We start from the raw sequence: 27930 nt of genomic DNA on the forward strand, positions 1-27930 counted from the left end.
CCTTATCAACATGATTGAACAATTATTGTCAATTGGGTTACAGTGTATTCAATACCTTAGAAGAAACACTTACAAGCATTATATCTGCCTTATCAATAATTTATTTTACAATACCTAGTCTAAAGTATTCTTCTGTTATTCACTTATTTTATAATAATTAGGATAACTTAATAATGGGATTTCCCTTCTTTAACTGTCTGCCCATTCTATTTTTAGTGAAAACCAGAGTCCACTGCTGGTTTTTTGAGACAACTATCAAGATATTTAGTAAACTTTTAGGCTCCCCACAATTCTGTATATTTTGATGAAACAGAGACCAAGGAATTTTTGACTAGCACTAGAGATAAAGTATCAAGGCCTCAATTTGCATCTCAATGCAAGGCTTGACTTTGTAGAATAGATAGTTGGACCAAATCTTTCAAAACTTCTTGAAAACTAATTATAGTGAACCATTAAGAGATAGATTAAGCTGGTTTAAAAAAAAGACAAAACCCACACTGTTCAGAATATAGACACAGAAAACAGTGATTGAGGTAAATGAGGTGAAAATTCTTTAATCTACATGTATATATTGTTGTAACAAGGTCATACTACTCAGGAGAAAAACCTAATGTGCCCACTTTTCCCCTAAATCCTCCCAAGCTACCTAAAATTAACAAGTTGTTGGGTTTTCCTTCAGTAATAGGACTGAATTAAAACATATGGAAGTAAAGTTCAGCTCAAATAGAATAGATCTTCCTGCATTTGCTTGCTTGCTTATGTGTACACCATAAACATATGAAACGTGTCTGAATCAAAGTTCTAGTCCTTATAATTCTGGAGTAAGAGGAGAGGTTGGGAACTTACTCATATTTACTAAGAGAGCCCAACAAACAACAAGCCATCACACTCAAAATCCCCACACCACACCCTTTGCAACAGCCAACCCCATAGAATCATAGAATCGTTTAGGTTGGAAAAGACCTTTAAGATCATCCAGTCCAACCATTAACCTACACTACCAAGTCCACACTAAACCAATCAAGGCTAGACTAGACTAAACCATGTCCCGAAGTGCCACATCTACCCGTTTTTTGAACACTTCCAGGGATGGCGACTCCACCACTTCTCTGGGCAGCCCATGGCTGAGCAGAAAGTCCAGTGCTGATGCTCATGTTGCAAAGTCTGATTGCCTCACTGAGGGATATACAAATCACCACTATCTTTCTGCAGATAACAATTGTTCTTTAAACTATTTGTATTACATGTTCTTTTTGGTGTTTAATGTAAATAGACTGACAGGCCTGAAGGCTGACAACTTGTATTTTCTTATTGGCAGGCAGAACATGGCCCATAAGTAAGAGTTTCACCAAAAGAGTAAGATGTGTTCACTTCCCTGTCCAGAAAAGCTACCTATAAATGTAAATTGCCATGTTCCTTCACAACATGTGAGTTTGACCTTTTACCTTTTTAGGTAAAAAAAAAAAGTTTATTTTTAATAGGCCAATTGGCAACCAAGTATTTTCCATCATTATCATATTACACTAAAAATGGACTTGAAAATTAAAAAACTTTATTTGCTGGGTCTAACTGAATGAGAAGCAATTTTCCACGTTTATTAGAAACGGGCACCTCACTATGAAACCACTGCTTTACCATCAACACAGCGACCACCTTTCTATAAATAACAAAGCCTGATGATTATCACTTACTCTTTGTATGAGTCATATTTAAAGAGAGCCCTTAGGCGCTTCTCAGGTAGTCTCTTTGAATCAAGAATCAGAAAACAAAAAAAGCAGCCTCTGAAATATCACCATGCCCAGATTCTAGATGCCTAGAACGTATTGTTGCCTATTTGTAGTTTCAAGCTGCCAGGCAGTTTCACATAATTGAAGTCAATGGTCATAGAGAAGTTTCTCTGCTTCAGCTGTGTTTTTAAAATTAAGAGAACCTGATAATGGGAAAGCTCCACCTGTATCCATGCCACAGACACACAAATCAGGATCAAACCTCCTCATTTCAAAATCAACTGAAAATCCATGGTCTGGGTGTAAATAGGGTACAAGAGACAGGAGGCTCACCATGGCACAAGCCCAGGTTGAGCAGACACCAGCAAATCTTGACAGACCTGAAGAGAGTTTGTACCATCAGTCTTTGCTGCACAGCACACCCTCAGAGCCTTGCATGCCACAGATTTTAACTTACTACTTTATAACTCGTTAACAGATTCAGCTTCCAGATCTCACCTATGTTTTATTTATTTTCCAGCCAGGGCTACAGTAAGGCTTTTATTCACTTCAGCAGGACCACAAGAAGTTTCCTTCCTTGTGGACCGAGGAGAGAAAACAAAATGCTTTCAGACCTGATGGAGCTAGAGACAAGCAGCAATTATCTGACAAGAAGCTGACACGTTCTTTACCGCTCTTGCATAAAACATTGAGCAGTGCTTCTGAGGCCCACCTCAGCTTTCGAAGTTTATCTATTTATTTTTTGTGCTAACTGCCTAGCAGCTTGGCAAACTGCTATTTCACAGCAAGGGCAAACATATTTTTTTTTCAGGGTATGAAAGTACTCAGAAATAAACAAAGCCCTGGCAAGTCCTTTACCTTCCTTTGATCATCCTTCAGTTCTCCTTTGCTCGCAAGTCTTTCTCCCCCCATGCGGAGGGCTCAGTTGTTCCTCTTCTTAGGCTTAACTCGCCTCAGACAATCTTTCTCCCCATGAAGGAAAGAAACACTACCTAAATCCTTCAGCTCTAAATGGAAGGGGTCTCTAGATTAATCTAATTAATTCACTTCCTTGGCACATCAGTGCTCATTAACCCTGAGTGCCTTCATCTGGTCTCCCAGGGCCCACACCACCATTTTGTGGGCTGCCTTGGAGTGACCAACCCCTTTTACACTTCACTTTGAGCATCTGTTTTGCCATTCCTTAGCAGAGTTCTCAGAACTTCTGCTCCCTTGTTTCACAAAACCATAGAATGCTTTGGGTTGGAAGGGACCTTTAGAGGTCATCCAGCCCAACTCCCCTGCAGTTAGCAGGGACAGCTTTAACCAGATCAGGTTGCTCAGAGCCCCGTCCAACCTGACGGGTTGAATGTTGCCAGGGATGGGGCCTCCACCGCCTCTCTGGGCAACCTGTTCCAGTGCCTCACCACCCTCATTGTAAAAAATTTCTTTCTTATGTCTAGTCTAAATCTATTCTTCTTTAGTTTAAATCCATTATTCCTTTTCCTGTCACAACAGGCCTTATTAAAAAGATAATTATTCCTGACTTTTTTCCCCAGTTTTTTAGCCATTCTCTCTAGTCACTGTGACTAGTGAGGGGCAATGAGGGACAACACTTCTCTAAAGAAGTTTCTTTTTCCCAGAAGGCCTTGGTTTTGCTATGATCCACCTCAGGATTACAAGCCCCAGAAGCCAGCTGGGGCTGTTACAGAATAGCACTAGTACCCTAAATCAGTAATAATCACTGAATAGCTATAGTCTCAGCAAACAAATATTAACCTAGAGATTAAAAAAAGTATTTCTCTCCCTTTCTTACAATAATTATATAAACCCCACATATTCTTTGACTATATTACTTCTTACACTAGTATTTTGAAACACATTGAAGTCTGTGACTTTATTTGCCTTAATTTTTGATATTAGCTAATCATTGTTGCAATTTACATGCAATACTAAGGAGCTGATAAGAGTGAGGAAATGTTATAGAACATCTACTTCCGCTTCAGAAACTAATACTAAGTGCTTCCTAGCTCATCAAACTCCTAAGCATATCAGCGTGTTACCTGATCTAGCACGCACACACACATACACACACCAATAAGCCTAAATCACAAGGTCTAAGCCCCTAGCTTTAAATAATCGTGATGATATGCACACATATATCTTGCAAGTACTGGAAACAGTAATTCTGTGTTTGTCTCTGCAACAAATTCTGCCTCCACCTCCTTCTAACAGGAACTCATGAAAAGCGAGACTGGTGCTAACTGACTTCAGAAGTTAAGATTTCTTCCTGAGGCATCATGTTCTTTCCTCAGCACATTGCCCAGCCGCAACGCTCTAGTAGGGAGATGAAAAAGTTGCAAATCCAGTGTCAGGTATCATTCCTACGTATTTGTAATTTCCATTTATAGTGCAAACATCATGAATGAGGCCTTAAAGAATGCCTCATTGTAAACAGTGGAAGGTTTACAGCTACTACTCTTCAGTCAACGTAAGAACAGTGCATCTATTTCTGCTGTATGAAGATACATGAATATATTCTTTGTTTCAATTCATACACCAATGTATAATTTCACTATGTTAATTCTGTGCATACTGAAGTGAGGGGAAAAAAAAAAAGGAATCCCCCGAGGTTCTCTTTCATTAAATCAAGCATTTTCCTTTCGTACTATGTTTTATGTACTCTAAGATTTTCTCATCATCAATACTTTCAACCTGAGCATGGTTTTAAATTATTAGAGGCCATGCTAAAAACCCAAACAAACAAGATTAATAGACAGAATGTCACTACTATGATAAGTGCCAATATAGTAAAATGTCTGCCCCATTGTATTTTGCTATAGTGAGAATTTGATACGTACTGACCAACAGATCTGATTTACCTTTTATAGGTCTAGTCAGAATTGTATGTAATTGTGATTACATGAACCTGTCTATCCCTTTTTACATAAAAATGTGTGTTGTGAACAATTTGCTAGCACAGACTGGCACATTTAAAATTGCATACATTATTAAATAATAGGTTATGTATAATTTTATTTGTTTTCAGAGTTACAATGTTCATGAGATAATCATAGAGAGCACATTATATATTACTGTTAAACACATTTTTGCCACAAAAAGTTGAGAGCATTGGTAGAAAATCCTACGTCAAGTTATGTGAAAATATTTATCACCTGTAACCATAATTGCATAAAACCAATGTACACTTTATGTAATATTATGTCATCAAGTTCCTTCTTTTTGCAAATAGCTTTTGCTCTATACTTATGTATATTTGCAGCTAAGGAGTGCATCAAATGCTTCTGTGTGTGTGTGTGTATGTGTGTGTTTGCAATGCACAGGAAAAATATTAGTTTACTCCTACAGTAACTGTAATTGTCAACACCACTGGACCCAAGAATGGGGAATTACAAGATCTTAATTTTAGCAAATAATTGCCCTCATATTTTTCTACCTAATGCTGAACATAACATTAATTGGTATTTACCTCCTAATGTTTACAGAACACAGACTGTATATTTCAAAGACATAATCCTTACCAACTATATACTGACTTTTATTTCAGTGTCTATTATATAAATTAGGACTCTGTTGAATTCTTATACTGAGGAACAAATGATAGTAACTTTATTTAAATACATGCACAGTACCGTGCACTACAGAATGATGGAATAGTATTTTTTAATGGATGAATGAATCAATAGAAAAATAGATTTGATAAATCATTAACATTTTAAAGTCTAGACAAAAATGGAAATCATGCATTTCAAGCAAAGATTTATTTTTTACTTGTTTGCTTTTTGATGACATCTCTGAGAACTTAAGACATGCAGAGCTGAGAAGCAGCTCACTGAAAAAAGAACAATGTTAAGACTGCACAAAAAGTTTTGATTGAGACTGTTTATAAGCAAGACTGAAAAAAGTTGCCATTCTTGGACTTCCCTTCAACATTAGACAGTGCTGTGCAAACCTCAGACAAATCCCTGTATTATGTTTTCTAAGCTGTTAGGAAGTCTCTCAGAGGGCTAAGAAAGTCAAAACCTGAGCAACTGCCTCCCCAAAATTTATGACAAGAAATGTTTTGATTCCAGACAGCAGACTACAAAAGCGGAATAGATAACAGTTTATCCTTTCCTTAAGAGATTAATTTAGGGGATGAGTAAATTATGGATGGCATAAATTTATAAATAATAATGACAACAAAATTAGATATAAGTTGAATTTTCCAATATTTAGAGTACGTGTCTACGTCTCAATATTTAGAGTATGTGTCTATATCTATCAACTATGAAACAAATGAAAAGTGAGTATTTACTTGCAATTAATGTAATGTTTTTTCCTACCCCAACATTTGTCTGGACATTGCCAACATAATCAAAAGAACTGTAAATTTTCAGAAGTGAGTCTACTTCAGTGAGCTTGATTAATTATGCATTAACCCATTTCTCTGAAGCATCCTTCACTAAATCTTTGGTGGGAAATGCACTTTATTAGGCATGAGCTTTGGTTATTTGTGTGCATACGTACTATACTATCAGTCAATATGCAGAATGATTTAAAGTGTGCCATGTTACAGAGATGTATTGCTCATTAAAATAATTCTAGTGTTTCAACAAACAGTTATGACTAGTGTTGCAAGTATTATTATCTTCACTCTTAGCATGATCTCCTTAGCCTTACAGTTTTTGTTCAAACTTGTGTTGACTTCCAATCTTACAAAAGCTCACACAAGAGTAATCATGATCATTTGAATACTGCACACGTTGTTAGATGTTTTCAGCAGGTACAGTTACTCACATACATAGGAGTTATCAGAATAAGATAAAAGAAATGATAAACTAAAAGAACAGGTTAATAAGACCTGTAATAAACTTTACTCTGAACAGGTCTAATTGGCTATTGATGTGAAGATGTTTGATTCAAAAGATACTATTGAACCTATGGCATACAATCATTGTAGTAGAAAAAATCGAAATGGAAAAGAGAGAAAATCAAACTACCCATGGCATTCTCTTCCCATATTCCATGGCAGAATTAGCCCATAGTTTATTAAATGGTAACGCATGCAACAAAAAATATGCTGTATCACTTTATGTAAACATCTGCTTTCATCATGCAAAATGCCTACAAAACTGTGACAATATTTTTTTCTAATAGCATAGTTTTACATTAGCTTGGTTACAGAAACTGTTAAACCAAAATCCATGATTTTGCAAGTAGAACATATTCTAAAATTCTTGAAAGATTTCCAGCATAAATATTCCAAAGCCCAACAAAGCTAATTGGTTTTCTAAAAACTAAACTACATAAGCTTATTCCTTGCTGTGGTTCCTTGTTCTTTTGATGATAGAAGAGAAAAGACCGGTTTTTGGAGGAGGTCCCATCAACATGGGAGCTTGGTTCTTGTGAGTAATTTTTATCTGGGGGAAGAAAGAAAAAAACCAGAGTTATCCCTTGAGCTAGTTCAATTCCAGATATCTGAGATGCCTGAATTATCTTTATATGCGACTTACAAATCTTCTTCATTTAATTAAAGATGAAAGGAAAATACCCGTATTTTTTATGAATGGTGTTACATATGCAGTAAATCTATGTGTAATCATTGTTTCCACAAATACTTTAAATTAACATGCAATCAATATTAAAAATCATATGCAATAAAATACATGCCAATATGTGATCTTACTTTTTGAGTGTGGGATTTATTGCTTGCTGTTGAGTATTTTACATATCTACGAGATGAATAAGAATTTAAAAGTTGGAAAGGACATACATGCTGACAGACCAAGCTGTTGCCTATTAGTAAGATATAAGGTATGTCTTTGCATGCTTTATTTATACACCTAATGAAGCTGCACTTCTCTTAACACATGACACTGCTTAGTTTGAAAATAACCATTATGAACGAAAGTCAAAAGTTAATACACAAAAAAGGTCAAAAAAGATGAACTAGCATTCTAATTTGTTAATTAATTGTTAATAGAATAGAGTCAAATATTGAAAAGCCTATTTAAAACAATTTGTAAGACTGCTCTAAAGCCACCCGTTTTGATTTCTTTGATATAAAACTACGAATCACCTTAAATGAGACAACCTTAAAGTAGATTATGTCTGCAATTTTCTCTAATTCAAGTCTAAATTAGAGAAGACATTTTATGAATGTATGCTATGCTCAAAGCTAATTGAAAGCAATTATCAAAGTGGCATTTTGTCTGTGACTTTAAGATACATTGTAAGATAATAAATGATTCTCATTATGTAATAAAAAGGTCACATCTTGCCTTTGGGCTAGTGACGCTAAGAGTTTTTCAAAAGCAATCCGAGACATTTTCTTTAGTGAACTACGACTAATACAAGAACCATCACTTATTAAATATCAGTTGTCACCTGCATAGTACCCACATCAGAGATGGGTATTTCTTTCAAAAAGAAACACCACCTCATTAAAAACTGGAAAAATATATCTCTTAAAGTGCATACCTGACATTTTCAAGTTAAAATGAATATCCTTCACTTGTCATTCACTAATAGTAATGAAACAAAAAATGTATGTCACGTGGAGAGGCTCATTAAAATATAGATCAGGACACTTCTTGGGGTGGAAATTTACTTTACAACATAAGGAGACAGATATATAAAAACCTCAACAGAATGAGTGGGTTGGTTTAACTCTATTAGAGCCTTTACTTTACTCTCCAAATGCTCATTTCCATGCCACCTTAGTTCATTAGTCTCAAATTTCATACCTGACCTGTTTTTGTCAACATTGTTCATTAGTATCAAATTTAGCATAAGGGGTTTTTTTGGCAACCTAGATTACTTTCACACGGATAGTAACTCTCGCTTTCAAAGACTGGCATCAACATATTTTCTCACACAAAATTCTGCTTCAGGCACCACTTTCAAGCCAAATCTGTAGTTGGGGTAAATTGGCGTTATTCCTTTGATGTCACTTTATACCAGCTGATGATGTGGTCCTGGAAAATTGCCTCAAGGATTTTTCTAACTTTCACATGCTTCATAAGATATATTCTGGGGCTCAGGAACAGTGATGACATCAACCTGATCCTGAGGATCAATACATGAAGTAATCTGCAGGTGCTGTGAGTGAATTCTTTGAGAGTCATAAGGGTTCAGCTTCTTGCAAGATTTGGCCATGATGTGGTAGTAGGAATGGCCTCAGAGTTTCCTTTCAGAGGTAAATCATAGTAATTTCATCTTAAAATGAATAAAAGAGCAAAGCTCAAAAGATTGCTTTAGTACGAAGAGGTGAGGTAATCCTGAGACCCCATACAGATTGCATGTTGGATTGGGGCTGTTCAATGCTGCTGAGGATGAATGCAATTACATATTGAAAAAATGTTTATCATTTGTAATGTTCTTTTTTGGCTTGAACCATCTGTTTCAGAGACCATGACCTCTTCAGTATGTTGTATCCCATCAGCTGAGATCAGCTAAGATGCATGAACGTGATTAACCACTCATGTGCATGGGGATGGACTCCTATATGCATTTCTCCAAGACATATTTTCAACTGTTATAAACTGGCACGATTCCAGTGGTGTAAAATATTTTACATTCTGAAAATACAAAAATAAAGTGTAAACTTAAAGTACATTTGTTTACTTATGCATGGTAGTGTATGTTAACATTGCATTGGTTAACAGTGATAACCACTGATTCCTTTTTTTTCTGCTGAAAAAAAAAGATTAAAAAAACCTTATCTTTGGGTGATAAAAAGAGATCAGTATGTTTGTAATACACTGTGGACCATTGCACTACCTTGCCTGAAATAGGCTAATTTTGTCTTTCTCAAGACTTTCAGGCACTGCATTTCTGCCCTGAACTCTCACTTCTGCTTCTGTTTTCACACTGGCAGCACTGCCAGAGTTGGTGCTGTGAGTTTGCGTGACAAGTGACAGTACACACACTGAGATGGGAAGCAGCACTAAGGGTCTCAGAAAGAGAAAGAGTGTTGTGGGTCACAGGAGGACTGAACACTAAAAGTGCTGTATGGGAGACTGAAATGGACAGAAACAAAAAAAAAAAAGAAAATTCCTTAATTACAAGCAACCAAGATTTAGCTTAGTTAAAGAAATCTCTACTTATAGCTGTCTATACATTCTGCATGCGAACACATGGAGTGTCTAAAGACTAACTCTTACTATTCAGTTTCTCTTTCATTCAGCAAGCAACCTCATGTCTTTTTCAGTAGCAGCACAATTATAAAAGCTTTAAATAAGACCTATTATTTTTTTGCTTTTCCTTTTTCCCAGGTAACCTGTGATTTACACATGCACACACAAACACACATGAGAAAAAGAGATTGCTCAGACAAAAATCCCAAAAGCTCAAACCCTAACCTAACATACTTTTAGGAACTGATGATACCCTGACAAACATATCATACAAATTACGTCAGAATTCTGGAAGATAATTTTTGAGATCATTTACTCAGGTTTACTGAAAATACATAAGAACTTACAGAAAATATGGAGAACATTTTAAACGTAAATTAGGGGAATGCCTGAAATGCTGCTGGAGAAAAAAAAAATTCTATTTGGCATATTTGGCACAAATTTATATTTAAAAACAGGCAAAATGAGGAAATAACAAAATTCCATTTAAGGGGAAAGTAAATAGCCACACGAATTGCTAAGATATCGTGGATTTTTGTTGTAAGCCCAATACATAACGTTACAGGCTAAACTCAAACTGCTGAAGCCAATGGCAAAACTCTCATTCAATAACTGAAGCCAAGATTTTATCCCATGAGTTCATGATCACAGAAATGTAAAGGGCTAGTATATCTAGTAAATAGGTTTAGCAGAAAAATACTATATTTGCAATTTTGAAATCACCTTTCCAGTATTAGAAAGTGTGTCCAATGACGTTTTCATGGGAAGGAACACTAGATCTAATTAAAAAAGAGCATAGTTCTTAAAAGAAGAGATGGTAATTGCTCCCTATTTTTTGATAGCAAATTTTCTGATAAAGGAGAAGCCTGAATTTGTGATACTAAAGATATTAATAAATGAATAAACCAGACATCTGTTTCAGGAGCAGGTCAGAGTTTCAAAATATGCCTTGAAGCCACATTAATACAATGCATCCACTAAATGAAATGCAGTGAGCATCAATGATTTCAGTGCGATAACTATGTCTTTTAGGTCAGTCAGTTTTGCTTTCATGTTCTTTTTTCTACAATATGAGTTGGTTACCTTCATGTTTCTGACTTCACAGAACGCCTAAATATTTACTATTAACGCAGAACGGTGCTATAAATGTGGGTACTATCTACAATGCTAAATGACAATAGAAAACTGGAAACCGAGATAATCAGCTCTGCTTATAATATTTCAATTTATGTTAAAGAAAGAAACCCTGTATTTTAAGGACAGAGGAAAAAAACTGACAGGAAAAAACTTATCAAATTGGATCTGTTAGTTTATGGTCACTTTTTTCTATGCTATCAGCAGGGTTTGGATGTTGGTAGTTTTGAGGGTATGAGGGTTTTTCCCCAGTCTAGATGCCCATGTGCTGTTCCCCTTACAGGAAATGAAGGGACGTGACACCTCTGTATCACAGGAGTACCAAATACTTTTATCTTCCCGTAGGTGATCAAGAGCTGTACTGGGTATCATGATATAAGACCTATAGAATGTAGTGCTAAACAAATTTAACCTGTGACTTGCATTATGTGGCATTTTGGTCAAAATCTCTTCAGATCTAGACCAGTTGGTTTAAATATAGCATTAGGCAACACATCTTTTTAAATAAATTTCTTAACAATATTATTGTGCAAAGTGCAATCAAATCTAATCAGTTTGGCATTAATTAAGCTCTAATAATATACTCTAGTCTCTCTCCTAAGTAGTGTGATCCGTTTCCCCTTCACACAGGTAGATTGGAAAACATTACAGTGTCATCATAATTTTTAAACATACTGAGAAAATGACAGAGCTGCAAAATTAAAATAAATGATTAATGGCATTTTTTTCATGTTTTGTACTAATAGGTATCACTGAGTTTTTAAATTAATAGAGCTGTCAAGCTCAGGGTTGTTACAGATCCAGTGCAGAACTAAAATGGAAATTATGTATTCCACAGACACCTAAAGATGACACTTTGGAATATTTTAAATTTTAATTAGTAGGTGCAATTGTTTTTCCCCCCTCCTCCCTAAAACCACTGCAAATTAATTGGCAATTAGTCACAACTAATTCTTTTCTTAACAATCTGAACTGGAAAAAAAGGTGCACTACATGTTAGAGTATTTGTCTGGGGTGCAGAAAGCACACATGCAGTAAATTGCTTTGTCAATTACAAAAACTACTGTTGTGAAATTAAGAAAAATATGCATAGGTAAACAAAACTAATTAACATGTAGTGTACCTGTGAGCAAAAAAAATAATGCCCAGCTGCAAAATAAAATGTAAGGAACTCAATAAATCACTCCGGCCTTGAAACAGAAATGTATGCACATTGTTGCTCAAAGGGGAAAAAAATGCAGCATTTTAGTATAACACCAAAAACTTTTTCTAGCGATTGACTTCCTTTTATGGGTTAGCTATGTAATAATTGTCTAATATTCTACTAAAATCAGCCATCATATCTAGGACCCAGTTCCTCTTTGCTGTAAAGAAGCAGACACAAAAGTTTAAATTCTCCCATTATAAACAACTGATTGGAAAATATTACTACATTCAGTGACATGGAAAGAAGATACCTTACAGAGGCTAGAATACAGCTGCAGCTTCTTCATGCGATCTGTGGGGTGTTGAAGCCAATGGATCTACATGAAAGCAAATCTGTAACTCTCTTCTAGTTTTCTCAGCCAGCCCTGGCATAATAGTGATTATAAGTAAAAGCTTGCTTTTTTTGGTTTCAGTTCTTGTTTTTCTCTGGATTTAACTACAAAGGTAGGACTTCAATAGGACCTCTGTACTCAGGCTCATCACATCTCTAGGGACTAAAGGAAAGGCTGGAGAGAAACCATTCATTCATTCAAAACTTATTTTGAAGGTGCATTCTAATTACAGTATTTTAAAATTTTATATCTGAGTTTCATTATTAAATGGCTTACTACAAGTATTCCTATCAGTAAACAATTCTAAAAATACTGTGTGCTTCAGATATCTATGAAACTATATTTCTGGCAATCCATTAGGTGGGCTGTGACTATGGATTTTCATTTTCGTTCCTTCATTTAGGCAATATTCTTGCATCTTCTATAGACATTTCTGTATTCTACTTTTAATATAATGTTGCTAGCAGCTTGACACTCTTTCAGATATGATGCCAACCAAGTCATGAATAGATGAAAGAACTGAAATCACAGTTATTTCTAATTAGGATGGAATATTCTTATGAATTTTTTCAAATAATGCTAATAATTTATGTAGCTAAATTGAAAGATTACTTTTCTTAAAAAAAAATCCTGATCGCTAAATCTAGAAGTTTATTGAATTAACTTGAGAGTCTTTGAAGTTTCATTACTATTAATGACCTGTTTGGAGATCAGGTGAAACCATGGATATCTTTCATGCTGCTATATTTGTCTGGGAGAGCTCTGATAGAATTTCCTCCTCAGCTAATCAGAGATGTTTAACATAACATTAACATTATCATCTTTCCTTCTCCCAGGGACTCCTCTATAAAAAACCAGTGAAAACAATACAATTTGATGCTCAGATTCTGCATCTTATTATACCAGAGCAGAGTGATTTTGTCAGACGTTGCAGTCTGCATGTGTTCAACATACTGAATAATTCTGGATGACAGATCTTTAGACCAAGCCACCCACATTTTTAAGTATGCACAGGACCTACAGGAATGCATTCCTGCTCTCGGCTAGGGATGGTAGGTGCATGTGCAATAGAAGATCATAAAAGATGTTAAAAGAAGCACACGACAATTTCGTTAGTACTAAAACTGATAGCAGGAATGAAAAATCACAGATCACAGCTTCTGGGGAATCACTGCATTGTCTGGTGCATCCCAAAGTGTCTTCTCAGAGCCCACACTGTCATTTTGGGGGAACATGATCTCTACATGCATGAGAAGGAGCAGCTGTCAGCAACTCGTGCTACTTCTATAAAACTTTTTTTCCAGTCAGAAAGGAGAAGTAGGAAAGATAAACTTGTTGATTCCTTCAACAGGAAATAACCTTCCAAGTCTGCATGTGCAGCCTGCATCCCATACATAACAGGGACTCGATGCAGAACTTGTTTCCCTTAATATGCATAATGGAGTAGCAGGAGAATTTTGATCAGGGTGAACTCAAGTTCTTGAAAAATCATTTGCAAAATACTCTCATTTGCAAAATACTCTCATTTGTATCAAAATCTGAAACAGAAAATCTGAAACAGAAACAGAAGAGGACTTCTGAGCTTAACCACTTGCACCTTGGGCCAGGGTTGACTTAATACCTGCCGATCATATAAACTTCTTTCTCAGTCTCTGTAATTTTTATAGGTCAGTCCATATAAACTACTGAACTTAGATGACACTGAGATGATCATACCAAAATGTGTTTTTTCACATTTTCACGTGTTATTACAACTTCCTAAAGGACAGCTGGAGAGGGAAGGATAGCAGTCTTTTTTTTAACAGCAGGTTTCTGGCTGGAGCACCAAAGAATCAAAAACCTGAGGCTCAGTTGCTGTGTCTAACTGGCGTACACGAACTGTGCAATAGAAAAAGGTGCAGGGGTCTCGCGCCTAGAACTAGTGAGATGGTATATCCAAGCAGGCCTGTATTGTGTGGAGACAGTAGCTTCTGTCCTTAAAGCCGTAGAGCTAGTAAACTAATAAGAGCCTTCCCTCAGCAATCTAATGTGAAATAAGAGGTAGCGCAGGAATGTCCCCCCATGTCTCAGTGCATGATGTAGGAGTGCCAGCATCCTTGTTTATGAGCCTCAGTTCCATGTAAGAGCTAGGGAAATTTCCTGAGAGGGGAAATAAAAGGAAAACCAAACTCTCATATGTTTCCAAAGGAACTAAACTCATCAATTTCTTTATCTGATCATCACATTTTTTCCATTTAAAAACTGGTCATTAGTCATTTGCTTTCAGGTAATTTTGGGAGAAAACTGCAGTTTTGCCTCCAGAGAATACAAAAGCTCATGATTCTTATATTGGTCTCCTCATATTTTTTTCTGAAATTTGAGCTCTTGCAGGTTCAAATAATTGGCTACACAGTTGGCTACACATAAGAATTTATTTTGATTTTATGGTTTTTTTCAGACTCTGGTTGTGGATACACATCACTGAGATACCATCCTGATACTTATGTAATCAAATACATTTTGGCTTCCAAACAAAGAACCCTCTGAAGCACACACTTAGAAATCAAATCTTAAACTTCGGTTGAGAGAAAGCTAACATCCGTCTTTGTCATTGTCTCAGGAGGAATTCCTATCTACTCTGCAGAGAACTTCAAGGAAAAACTGTCATGTAGTTAGAATTAGTGGGGAGGGGAGAGGTTGGATCATATATGTTTTTTCCTTTGTAAGATGTGGAAAACAGAGCGGGGTACATGTACAGTAATGCAAGGAGCAATTGCAATAAATACATTAAGCTCCCCAGCAGAGAAAAAACATTTCCTGAAAATGAATAATATAACATAGAATAATAATTCTATACCTAAATTCATAGAGGTGCAGTAGTATAGACAAATAGTTCATGTATTTTACTCTCAGAGGAAATAAATACATTCAACAGTATGGTTTTCTTATGTAACACAAAGTCTATTCTCTTAACAATGGTATAGCAAAAAGGATGGGTTCCACAGAAAAGTATATGCCATTTCTATCCCCTTTAAAATGGTACTTGAACTGGACAGCAGTAATTATCAGTAATAATTTACTGTTTCCTCAAGGCAGTAATTGAAATGTAAGAACTGTCTCTTCTTCCAGGTTTGTCCTCAATCGTGCAGGCAGCTTCTGCTAGCATTATCAATCAGATAGCAGGGATTTTGCACAGAGCAAGCAATCAAGACAAAAAAAGCACATGTTATTGCCAGCATCCTTCCATAAGTTCTCTTCTGTAATCTGGCAACTGAAAAATTACATGTCTCTTTCTTGAACAAGTAACTGCTGGGTTCAGTACTGTTGCTCTGCACTGAGCCATGGCTGTAGAAGAGGTAAAGATAATGATATCTCTTAACTCCGAAAGGTTTCCTGGAATAAATCTCATAAAATTCTCACTGTTCTGCCTTTACACAGTGTGTGTTCACATGGTTCTCCTCTCATTGCAGCATTTGAGCACTTATCATAGAGAATTAGAGTTCAGGCACTCTCCCGACTGTTCAGCTGTACACTATGGTGTATCTGGTAAACATGAATTATCACAATCCTTTTCTGTCATCCTAACACATACATTCAGGGGTTGGACTAGATGATTTAGAGGTCCCTTCCAACCCAAACCATTCTATGATTTTATGATTATCAGCTGTTATCACGCTTGTTAGCACCTTACTTAAGGTGCTCCCTTTTACTTTTTTGTGTAGCTTTTAATTCTACTACAGACATAAAGCTCATGAAAGTGATCCAGTACGCTGGTTTGGAGAATTACTCCCATCTGTAGTGGGATTTCTTCCTTGTCACATTACTGTTTTGTCATATAAGCTGCAAGGCTACGTCAATTCACCTACTTAAAAATACAGATCTTCTTTAGGGAAACAAAATTAGTTGTGTATTAAAACATGTTACTAAGACTATACTCAACAATAAAGAGCTTAAATTTCTTCAACATCTTCTCCAAATGCTCGGTTAACCTCTATGATTTATCAGAGAGAGATGAAAATGGAGAGTTCTTACAGATACACCTTTCTTGTGTTGTCTGTAAACAGTTACTCAAAGAGCCTCCTCTGAGCAAGCTCCTATCCTATCCTATCCTATCCTATCCTATCCTATCCTATCCTATCCTATCCTATCCTATCCTATCCTATCCTATCCTATCCTATCCGGATTGCTGTTTACCTGCCCTCACTGTGTGGTAATGAAACGAGACTAAATTATTTCCTTCATTTCTCCTTTGAACTGTAAAGATTTTAAAAATATTATTTCTATTGTATAATTCAATCCGTAAAGTCAAGACTTCAGCTTTAAATAAAACCTCCTTGATATGAACTCTCAAAAGCACAATAGAAAATCCTCCTAAATTTTAAAGAATAATAACTTACTTTATGCATTTTAGCATCAAAATGAACATTGGTTTTTCCTCAGCAATAGAGACTAATAAATCTGATACACTGTCATACATAAATGATCACATTGGGTAAAGGGATGCTGGGACTGCACCCTTTGAGTATTTTCCAAACTTCTGAAATAAATGTTTTTTTATTCCATCCTAACTTGTGGGGAAAATCAGCATGATAAATTGAAAATGCAGTGGGTGTTGAACTGCATAACAACAGTGTGAGAAGGTGTTATGTAAGTAAATTGAGTCAATGCTGATGACAATGGTTGTCTTTTAAAGATTCTCTACCATTGAAGAAGTGAAAGTAAATAAATCAGTTAATATTTCTGACTATTGTAATTTTTGTTATTCATTAAAAAAAGTTCCCAATTTTTTTTCTGTTCAGCTCTCTTCCCAGAGTATCCTTACCGTGCAAGGAGTTTGCATCCAAGGTTCCCCATCTATCTGCATAGGCAGAGACTTGCTGGTCCTAAAGGGATATATTTCATAGTGTAAGAAAAAGTAATTAGACAAAACTGATAAATGTATTTATTAAGGAGGCATATATGTGATGGTACACCCATATAATCCTGATTTACCCCTAAGCTTCTATGTAATCTCCCATATGACCCAACATGCTTACAAAAGTAACCTAGTCACTTAGGAGGGTTGGTTTGATTTTCAACACACAAAGCAAAAACATTGCAAACGTTCACACATCTTGCTACTTATACACTACTCTCTCATGGGAGAATAGTCTTCAATTTGTGAAATAGAGAGTGAATTATGCAAGAACTTCAGGAATAAACGTTATTAACTGAAAAGACAGAGGAACCTCTGCTATTTTTTATAATTTAGATTGACTATTATAAAGGAAGTAAGAAATAAATTTTAGCTCTATCATCACCATTTATTAGAACCATAAAAGATGTTTTTACGCTTGTGTCTAACTCTGGGTTAGACAGAGCACTCACATAACATGACAGTTGTACTATATTCAGAGGCTTTAACATACCATGTTATAAAGTTAAATTGTTAGTAAAGGGGCACTGATTTTAACATAGAGCTACAGCCAGTGTCCCCTGTGTAGTTTTGGATACCACATTAAGAAAAGTACAGACAAATGAGAAATCAAAAAAAAAAACCCCAGATGATCTTTTTGGTTTTTTTCCAACCCTATATTTCTGCATTATAATAGTTTACATACAAGACTATTAGAAATAACATGGAAAAATGAGTCAGCTGAGCACTCATGTTGGTCAATGAAAATTTTGGCTTGGACATTACTTGAAAATGACTAACAGTTCATGGGATTATCCACTATTATCTATGGCCATAAGTGGAGGAAGGGAAGAATGTTCAATGAGCCCTCACTCTGAATCTTTTGAAGTTGTGGTCCTGCTGATGTGGGATTATAAAAATTATCTCTTGGTATCCAGAGAAGGTTGGAATGCCTCTGTGATCTTATTTCTGTTCCTCATCCACATGAGAGAGTACTTTTGAAGTCAACATCACCCAGTCCTTGAAGAGAATCTCAAAAATATGCCAGGCACTTTGGCAAATCCTACTTATTTTCTTCAAGTTTTTATTGCTGCTCTTCTGTTTTCTGCTAATTTTAGGCTTTTGGGGCTTATAATTGTCTAGCTTATGATTTTATTAACATTTTGGAAAATTATTCCTGAGAAATTCTTCACCAAGGAAGAGTTGACCGTCTCTCTCTTTTCCAGTCCTTATCTAATCCAAAAGTTAGAATAATTATTTTCTCCTTGAGTCCTAATCCAGGTTTCCTCTATTGTGAATGTTCTTTTAGTATAATAAACGATACAACACAACTAAATGAGCACGCTCCACCATTAGCGGCTTACACATACCAACACATTTATTAATAGTGACTTGTCAGCATTCAGTAAATAACAAATAAGTTATATGGATATTATATGAATATGGATGGAATAGATATATTTCATATATAAAAATGATACTTTCACAAGCAATAAGTACAGTAGTTATGACTATTAAACTACCAAAGAAAGTGAACTCATAACATATGAAACTTTACTGTTTTGTTACAACAGTGCAGTGCAAATTAAAGCTGCCAATACCTGATGACAACAGATGAGCACTGGGCAAGCCGTCTTCCAGCACTTTTCAGTCCTGTGTATATCTGTCCCATCTCCATGGCTCCTTCCAGACCAACCACTTCCATAAGCTGGTCACTTAGATCTGCAAAAGTTGAAAAAACACATTTTGTCTGGACGGCATTCTGACAGTGGTCATCCTGACTCGCAAGAATTGTCAAAAGACCAGCTGATAATAAAAGATGTGGAGAACAGAACTAGCAAAAATGATGTTTCCTAAGAAGTGATTGCAGCTTTAAGGTTGGATACATCTGGGCCTGTTGTCACACCATTCTAAAACATCCCAACCAAAATGATTATAAAATACAGTAATAATCTCTATGGTATATTTTAATACATACATACTGAACAAAATGATCACCTTATATGAGAAAACAGGGGGAGACTCCTTCATTTAGGTTACCTGGCACCCATAGAATGAGATGATCAAAGTTTAGAAATTTATGCTGTCCATTGTTTCAACAGATAAGTAAAATCTGGTAAAGAAAAAGTCAGTGCTCCAGAGCCTATTAGATTCTCTTCTACATAATCCTTTCCAGACAATGTGTACAACTCTAATTCAGTCTTTGTGTGCATGCATTATTATAGCCTTTAATTATGAGACCACATATTATTTTTTACATTGGATCTTTATCTCAATTAGTGCACAGATTCAATGCAAAAAAGGCAGAAAAACTCCTTATACCAGCAACTATTCATCTAGCTTTCTTGAACTTTGTAGTGCTTGTTTGCACCCAGTTATATATTTTTGTTTCACACTACTTTTTGATTACCTAGCATTTTGGCATTAAACTTCAAAAAATGTTTAAATAAATACTGTCTCTGGTAAAATAAATATTAGTTTGCTTGACTTCGAGGAGCAAGGACAAATTCTGTCTAGAACTGCAGATACAAACAGAAATACAACCAGAAACCTAAACAGTAATAATAGCAGTCTGGTTTGAGAAGCAACCAAGCAAGGTAATGAAATATTATCCAGAATCAACTAGGGTGTTTTGTATGAAATGTTTTATATGTTCCTGTTTAAATACATGTTGCCAAGACCAGATGGACAAGAAAAAGAAACATTTTTTTTTTTTTAGCTGTATATTATGTGTGTTTTATAGATTGGCTGTTAATATCCTTGTTTCCAAAAGGTACACTATTCAGTGAAGCACAGCAATGAGCTAAAATGTTAGAGTCTATCATCACATTGAAAAAACAAAGAAAGGAGAGCACATTACTCTTTGTATATTTTAAACCCTTCAACCTTTAATGAAGGTAGAATTTCATGCTAATTATCATATCTATGAGGCTAGTCCAAAGTTTCAAAGGGAGTCTTTTCTGTTCACTTCTTTGGGCTTTGAATGAAGGTAATTAACTGAAAGAAGTACTGTGATAGGGGGAAAAAAAAGTATTAAAAGCAAATAGGATTTATGGTCTGGATTATTCTGCTTCCTACCAGAAAATCTGATGCTATCCAAACCCTTCATTTTTCTTCTTACATTTTCTTAATATTCTTTGCTATTTACATTTTCTCATCACAGTGACATCAGCTCCATACAATATTAATGAAGCAAAAGTAAACCCTATTCTTTCCTATTAAGGAAAAACAATAAGATGGACAAAAGATTGAAATATACAATATGATTACTTTTAACTATACATTTTTACAGTTTGCATCCCTGTAACACATGTAAACACAATTTTGCATGTCTGGCTTTCTGCTGACTTGTTTTTCTCTTAAAATGTTTTCCTGAAGTTACTCACTTTTAAACTCGGATTTAAACAAATTCTGCTTTTCTTGATAGCCATGGGGATTTAAATGGGAAAGTTCTACTCATTTGCAAAAGCTATTATATTATAAAAGCACACAGAACTTTACAGATGTACTAAATCATTAAAATGTTTCCAGACAAAGAAAACATCAAATTTCTATTCACTGGGTTATTAGAAAATTATTATTTTTTAAATGGGAGAATAATTAAGAACAGATTTTTATTACTGACAGCTCAGGCAACATATGCAAGATTCAGAATAGTGACATTTGCAGTGATATAAATTTGATGCATCATTTTTCAATAGCTGCGAGATTAGTGCCAGTAACAGCAGGTAACTAAGGGCCAAATCCTGCCCTTTGATCTATACCACAGATCTCAAAAAATGTGGTATATTAAACATTGGAAGATGGAACTGAACAATACTCTTATCTACCAAAAAAGTGAAGCCTTTTCAAAAACTACACACTTGAAGTGGCACATTCCCAAAGTGGGGTTATTTTAGGCCAAATATGAATATTTTTAGAATCAAGCTTAAATTAGACACAACCTTCCTTCAGAAGCAGTAAAAACTAAAGCAAATGTAACATTGACTTAGGGTCCTGCCCTTGCCAATATATTTGACCTGATGGTTTTGCATAGTCATATCCATTTCAACAAATCCTTGAGCTATATTGACTTTGCTAAGAACTCAGGGTGAGCAAAAGTGGAAGAAGGAGTGTGTATATTTTAGTCCCATTCTTCAAAGATGTTACATAGCTATAGGTACACTGGTTGAATATAAAGGGTCAAGACATCAATGAATGGATTACGTTTGTTCTTAAAAGGTCCCCACCAAAGACTCTGAAAGAGACTAAGCTCTATTAAAAGAGATCAGGTCTTCTATTAAATTAAAAGATAGGAAAGGGGAAGTCATTCTTCATTCTGGCGGTAAGTTATCACTGATTTCTCAGAAAGATCTGTGCTGGCCTCTGTACTGTTCAACATATTCCCCTAAATAATCTGGAAACAGAAGTAGATAGTGAGTTATTGAGGATTCAATGAAGTAAAGACAAAAGCCAATTATAAAAAAAAGTTTTGGAATTTTACAGTACTGAGTAATGGGGCAATATGAAGGCAGAAAATTCAATGCAGGTAGCAATGTCCATGAGGGGAAACAGCACTAACTACATGTATGCAGACTGTTACATGCATATATATTACATTTGAAAATAAATACGTGTATGTGTGTGCATCCGTGTGTATATGTCCATATATACATGTATATTTATTTTGCTGCCTACAGTTAATATTGTCATGCAGGAATTAGGATTACAGAGTTACTGTATCTACTTCTATGAAAATATCAGCTCAATTCTCAATAGTGATCAAATATCATCAAATATTACGATTGGTACATCCATACAGTGTGGAGTTTGTAGTTCTGGCCCACTCAGCAATGCACAGGAAGATATAAAATAACTGGAAGTTGACAGAGCAACAAACATGGTAGAAAACATGGAGCAGCTTTTGCATGAAGATAAATTAGACTAGGGCCCTTCAGGAAGTAAGGAGATGAATAGAGAAAAGGTGATATAGGCAGAGAAAATGAGTGTCATTGAGTAGGTGAAGACAGTACTGTAATTCAGTATTTCTCAAAATCCAAGAACTAAGGAGTTTCATAGCACTTCTCAAACAAGCAGGAAATCCTTTTTAAATAATATTTTGATATACTATGATGCCATACTAGACTTCAAAATTCCCTAAATCACACATTGATACATATTTGGTAGGGTATCTTAACAGAAGAATCACTGTTAAGTTTGCCCTCTTATGCTTTATTTCTAATCATGCAATACAGGTTGGTGTTAGAGGTCAGAAACTGAGCTACAGGAACTTGTGGGTTGACCTAGTATCACGGTTCATGTTGTCTTCCTATACATCTTTTAAATTGTAGACCAGAATAATGAATGCTGCTGTTCACTAAACATCATTCATCACTTAAAACAGCTTATAATGTGGACTTTTCTGGGACATGTATCCCAACTGTGTTTGAGACATTTCAGAAAGTCACTTCTTTTCAATCCTCAAATTATATTCTGAAGTTACACTTCGGGACATGGTTTAGTCTAGTCTACCCTTGATTAGCTTAGAGTAGACTTGGTAGTGTAGGTTAATGGTTGGACTGGATGATCTTAAAGGTCTTTTCCAACCTAAACGATTCTATGATTCTATGTGTGTGTCTCTACCAATTATAGAGCACGTTTTATTTCTCATTTTATTATTTTTCATTTATGTTTCATTTTTAGGCATGTTGTATTTTTTCTGCATTCTACAGATTTTATTCTAAAGAGAAAATAATCAATTGGTGACTGTACCGATGAAATTCTCCAATCCATGCTTCACCTATTATAACCAGTTTTAGAAGGTTTAGGAAACCGAAGGTTAGATTTTCAAAAAGAATTTAGCAGCTAACAGCGAACAACAGCAACTACCAGAGACTGAGCAGCTTTTCAATCTAGCCAGGTCATTCAGTTGTCTAAATGAGAGCTGAAGTCTCATCGGTAAGCTATCATGGAGAACATCTCAGTATTAGTGCATTAGGAAAGTGGTTTTTGACTGGTGCCTTGGGGTTCTTGAGTCCGTTTGCTCTACTCTGAGCTCTGGGAAAGAGCTGAAGGCTCTCGCCTGTTTTCTATGTGAATGAGCCATTAGAGTGTGTGGGAATGTTTTCACAGCACCGTGCCTCTCCTGCCCTCTTCCACAAACCAAAGTACTTCACGTGTCTCCTCGCATTAGGCCCGTCAGCAAACACAGCCAGCTCTCCCGGGGGAGCGCTGCTGTCAGCACATGGTGACTGGCATGCAGAGGGGCATCTGACCCCTTGCACTCATTCCTGATGGCGAGATAAAGTCGCTAGGGAGACAGATGACTGCCCATTTCTTCCCAGCAGGCAGCAGCAGAAAGAGAAGTCCAAACAGAAACTTGCACAAGTGGCAGACAAAACAGTGTAGGTGAACAGAAGCCTTTTACAGCGCTTCCCCAAGGCATGCAGAAACCCACTCGGAGACTTGAAAGTTTCCTAGTGAGGAGTTTACGTTATCCATTAGCTTGGCATTAGCTGAACACTTCGATATTCAAAGCGAACACGCAAGAGAAAAATGCATTTGGAATGCATCTGTGAAGATAAAGCAAGGAAAGCAAAATGGGGTAGGGGGCGGGAAGAACTATGGTGTGATTAGAAATACTGATTTACATAGAGAACTTTCCCTCTGTAATGGAACTGGTTTTGATATCCAATTTATCTTTGCAATATATAAATATTGCTGTCCTGGCAAGAGATTGAATGACTCTATTATAACTTGGGGTTACTGCACTCACTCAGGCACATTTGCATAAAAACACTGTTGGTCAGTGGTAAATCTGTCGCTGGCAGCAGTTTGTCTTCGAAGAGAAGGGGCTCCATGGCTTACTAAATGTAATCAAACCCTAGTAATCATCACACTGGAAGTTTTTTGGTTCCAGTTAAAATACTGGATAAGAATTTGAAAACTGGTATGATGCCAGAGGATCCTTGAAAAACTCCTGAGCTCAATGCTCTGCACCACATGAATGCTTCAGTATCTTCCTAGAACACGGCATGTATTAAATCTACAGTTACCCATTATGCAGGAATCTGGGGTCACTTCCATATGCAGGGATAGGGACTGCTGCTGTATAAAATGCTAAAAATGCGATTAATGTCACAGTATTCTCCTCATTTCAAATGAACAGCTTTTTCTAGATTCCTGGTTACAAGAAATCAGTAAATCAGGAGCAATCTGTACATCCTGTTTTTTATTATGCTTTGCTTTAGAGAAGCTACTGAAGTAACATATGATTGTTTATATCCGAGTTGTACCTGGAGGTCCAGATGATGTCAAGGCTGTGTTTTGTTCCCAGTTCACAGACAGATAACAAAAGACAGCTCTTGTCTCCAAGAATTTATAATATAGACAAATAAACCAGACAAAGCATCGGGGAAAAATAATATTATTATGTCAATTTGGGAAAGTGAAAATTCTACGCAGACAAGTTTAGGTCCTGCAAAAGGTTTGTTCTCATATTCAGCTGGATATATGGTGTGTAGACCTACAAGAGTCATAATATTATTTCTACCACGTCAAGTTACGCACATGAGTTTGCAGAACTGACCTGGCCAAGATCACATGTGAAGTTTGTGGCAGAGATAGGAAATAAATCAGCAACTCCTGAATTTCAACCCACTGCTTTTAAAAGTCTATTCTCCTTCTTAATATTGACTTTGAGGATATATATCAAGTCCTACATCTACAGTATTTGACCCAGTTTTGAGTATTTTGCATTGCTGAGTTTGCTTGCAAACATCAAAAATCTCAGGTGGCTCCATACATCTATTTCATGCCAGTATTGATTCTCAAGTCTTTACTCTTGTCTTTGTATTTTTTTTTCCTGTTTTTAAAACAAAACAAAACCAAACAAAACAAGCTAAGCCCGCCTCTTAGTGTGAAGAAAGGAAGACATATCACTGCTGTAATTTTCGCCCTGGTGAGATACTCAGATACGGCGATAATAAGCAGATATTTTATATATATAAACACACAGAAAAATGCACACCCATTTTATACCTATGTGGACATACACACATATACCCATACTTATGCATGTGAGAAATTCAGTACATTTTTGCTCTACCATCTGAACTGATGATGCACTAAATAGCTTTAATAGGGTAAGAATGCAAGGGTGCTATTTTTGACACTTAAAATGAATGCAATCAATAAAATCCTGTCTCTGCCGAATTCAGTGGCAAAAAAATCTCGCTGACTTCAGTGGGGCCCAGATTTCACCCAGTATCTTGTGTCTTGCATCAGTCTAGCGCAGAGACTCTGTCCTCAGATGGAATCATTTAACAGATACAGCTCAGCCTACTACTGTGTAATGGATTTTTTTTTTGTGTATATAATCATCTCCTGACTCTCATTAATCATTGAGTGACAAGTTTCCCAAAAAAATAAGAGGGCAAACAAGGAAGAATCAGTCCTTATAATTAAATATTTTATGAAACATTTTAATGTGCATAGGAGGCCTTTGTAAAACTTTTCCTTAAGTGAACTTTTTTTTTCCCAGCTTACCAGGGGGAAGGAGAGGAAAGTTCTTAATAGAAACTTTTTTGACTAATAGTAAAAGAAGAAAAATAAAATTAAAAAAAAAAAAGCAACCCACCCCAGAGCATTAAAATTAAACCACTTCCACCCAAAAACTACTCCCCAATACCAATGTTCAAATGTTCAACATTTGAAACAAGAGGTTTCATCTTCCAGTCTGGGAGATCATTATGGATCAGTCTTTTATGGTAAAGCTTGGCAGACAAAATGTATTCTTTTTTTATAGATTTATTCTTTTAATAGTTTGAGGTACAATTGCATTGAACATGCTGCTGCACCAAAAAGCCCCCTATTATTTTAATCTGTATTCTTTTAAAAGTTATTTGTTCAAAAGGATTTCACTGTGTTACTCTCATACCCCCTTCATCCAACAGAACAAAAGCCGTTCTATGAAAGGAGTCTAAACTTGGACAAACCGTAAAAAAAAAAAAAAAAAAGCAAAGTTCCTCTCTGTTTTTATCAAATTTGATTGCTGCAGCTGTTCCCAGTTTCTGTATTTTAAAAATAGCCTTATTCAGTGCCTTGTTGGCTAAAGGCCAGAGTACCATTAGAACATGCTGTACGGAAAACCTCTATTCAGTTACAGATACAGAAATATATTTAAGATCAGTGGGGGTCATCTGCAGCAAACACTTGTATGGGGGAAAATGGAATTTTAATGTGCTTGGACTGCTCACCACTTTTAACAGATATTTAAGAACTTCAAACCGGATATCTTTCTATTTGTATTGGTACTATCATATTACTGAGCATCAGGTACAATACAATATGAGGAAGTCAAGATCATTTCAACTAACAAAAATAGATCTAATTCTCAAATTACTCCTTAGTAGTTCTGGCATTCACTTTAAATGGCTCCTAGTAATATTGGATATTTGATTAGCCTATAAAAATGCCACAGCCTAGAAAAGAAAAATACAGTAATATTGATGGAAATGTAGAAATCTGATCACTGAAAACCAGCTTTGATTTGTATATTTCTAGGAGGACTAGTACTAACAGGGGATAAATGTTCCCTTTCTGCAGGGTAGCAAACTCTAATAATGGCATTATCCCTATATTTATCCACCAAAGAGTTTTTTAGTTATCCACCAGAAAAGAAATCTTCATTCCATTTACATCAGTATTAAAACTCTGTTTGATTAAAGTGGTAGCGATTTTGGTCCAGGACCTCAGGAACCCCTCAAAGATGATCTTCGTTCCTCTTTCTCTTCATGAGAACCACTTCCATTTGCTTACTCTACCATGCTAGTATTCCATGGTGTTTGGAGATTACAGTATGCCGAATGGAAAATGGTTTGAACAGCAGCAATTTTTAGGTATTAACAAAGAGCCTAATCCCAGGAAAGTATTCTGAAAATCAATGAGATGTATCATAGATCACTTTTAGCCATTTCTGATGGTCTAGAATGCCTGCATTAAAGTATTCAGCGTTATGTATTTCTGCTGCAGCTGGGGGAGGAGTCTTCAGGTAGAGATAGCCCAGTTCATTATTTGGATAGGTACTAACAGGAAAGAAAACACAGCAGTGATGGCATCAATATAGTCTATATGAGCTTGCTGAGACTCAAAGTTCTTCGTGGCTGGTTGGCCTCCTAAGTTTTTGTGTCCTCACTCTCTCACTACCTGGGTCAATGTAATTAAATAAATGCTACAATCACACTTGGGATTGCAGTTTCAATTACAAACATTGTCCACACCTTCTCTTTGTACAGAAGAAGCATCAGGCAATTGAATGAAGTCAAATCCAGTGAACTCTGGGGCAGGTATTCATATCATCTAAGTAAATCAGACAATCTTCCTAAACTTCCTGCAGTCAGTGAAAGTAAAGAATCTTCGATTTAGTTTCGCACTAAATTAAATGTGTTTGGTTTTGTCTGAGGTGGCCTAGGATTTCCAGGACATTCACAAAGGGCTGACAAGCCTGACACAGGAGCAACAGGAGTAGATGAAAGGATGGTATCTTGAGAAGAACTTGA

General features: G+C 36.0%; 1 protein-coding gene across 6 annotated transcripts in view; it reads right to left on the minus strand.

Moving 5' to 3' along the window:
• Window positions 1–7021: 7021 nt before the first annotated feature.
• The window catches only part of DGKB (diacylglycerol kinase beta), a 331752-nt gene continuing 310843 nt past the window's right edge, over window positions 7022–27930 (minus strand). For all 6 annotated transcript variants that reach the window (XM_075706287.1, XM_075706284.1, XM_075706289.1 and 3 more), the window contains 3 exons: window positions 18994–19114; window positions 17321–17381; window positions 7022–7129 (listed from right to left, as the gene is read on the minus strand). In XM_075706287.1, coding sequence (XP_075562402.1) covers window positions 7022–7129; window positions 17321–17381; window positions 18994–19114 — 290 coding nt within the window. The remainder of the gene's footprint in view (window positions 7130–17320; window positions 17382–18993; window positions 19115–27930) is intronic.

Source organism: Pelecanus crispus, chromosome 2 (genome assembly GCF_030463565.1).
Source record: "Pelecanus crispus isolate bPelCri1 chromosome 2, bPelCri1.pri, whole genome shotgun sequence".
Classification (NCBI taxonomy): domain Eukaryota; kingdom Metazoa; phylum Chordata; class Aves; order Pelecaniformes; family Pelecanidae; genus Pelecanus; species Pelecanus crispus.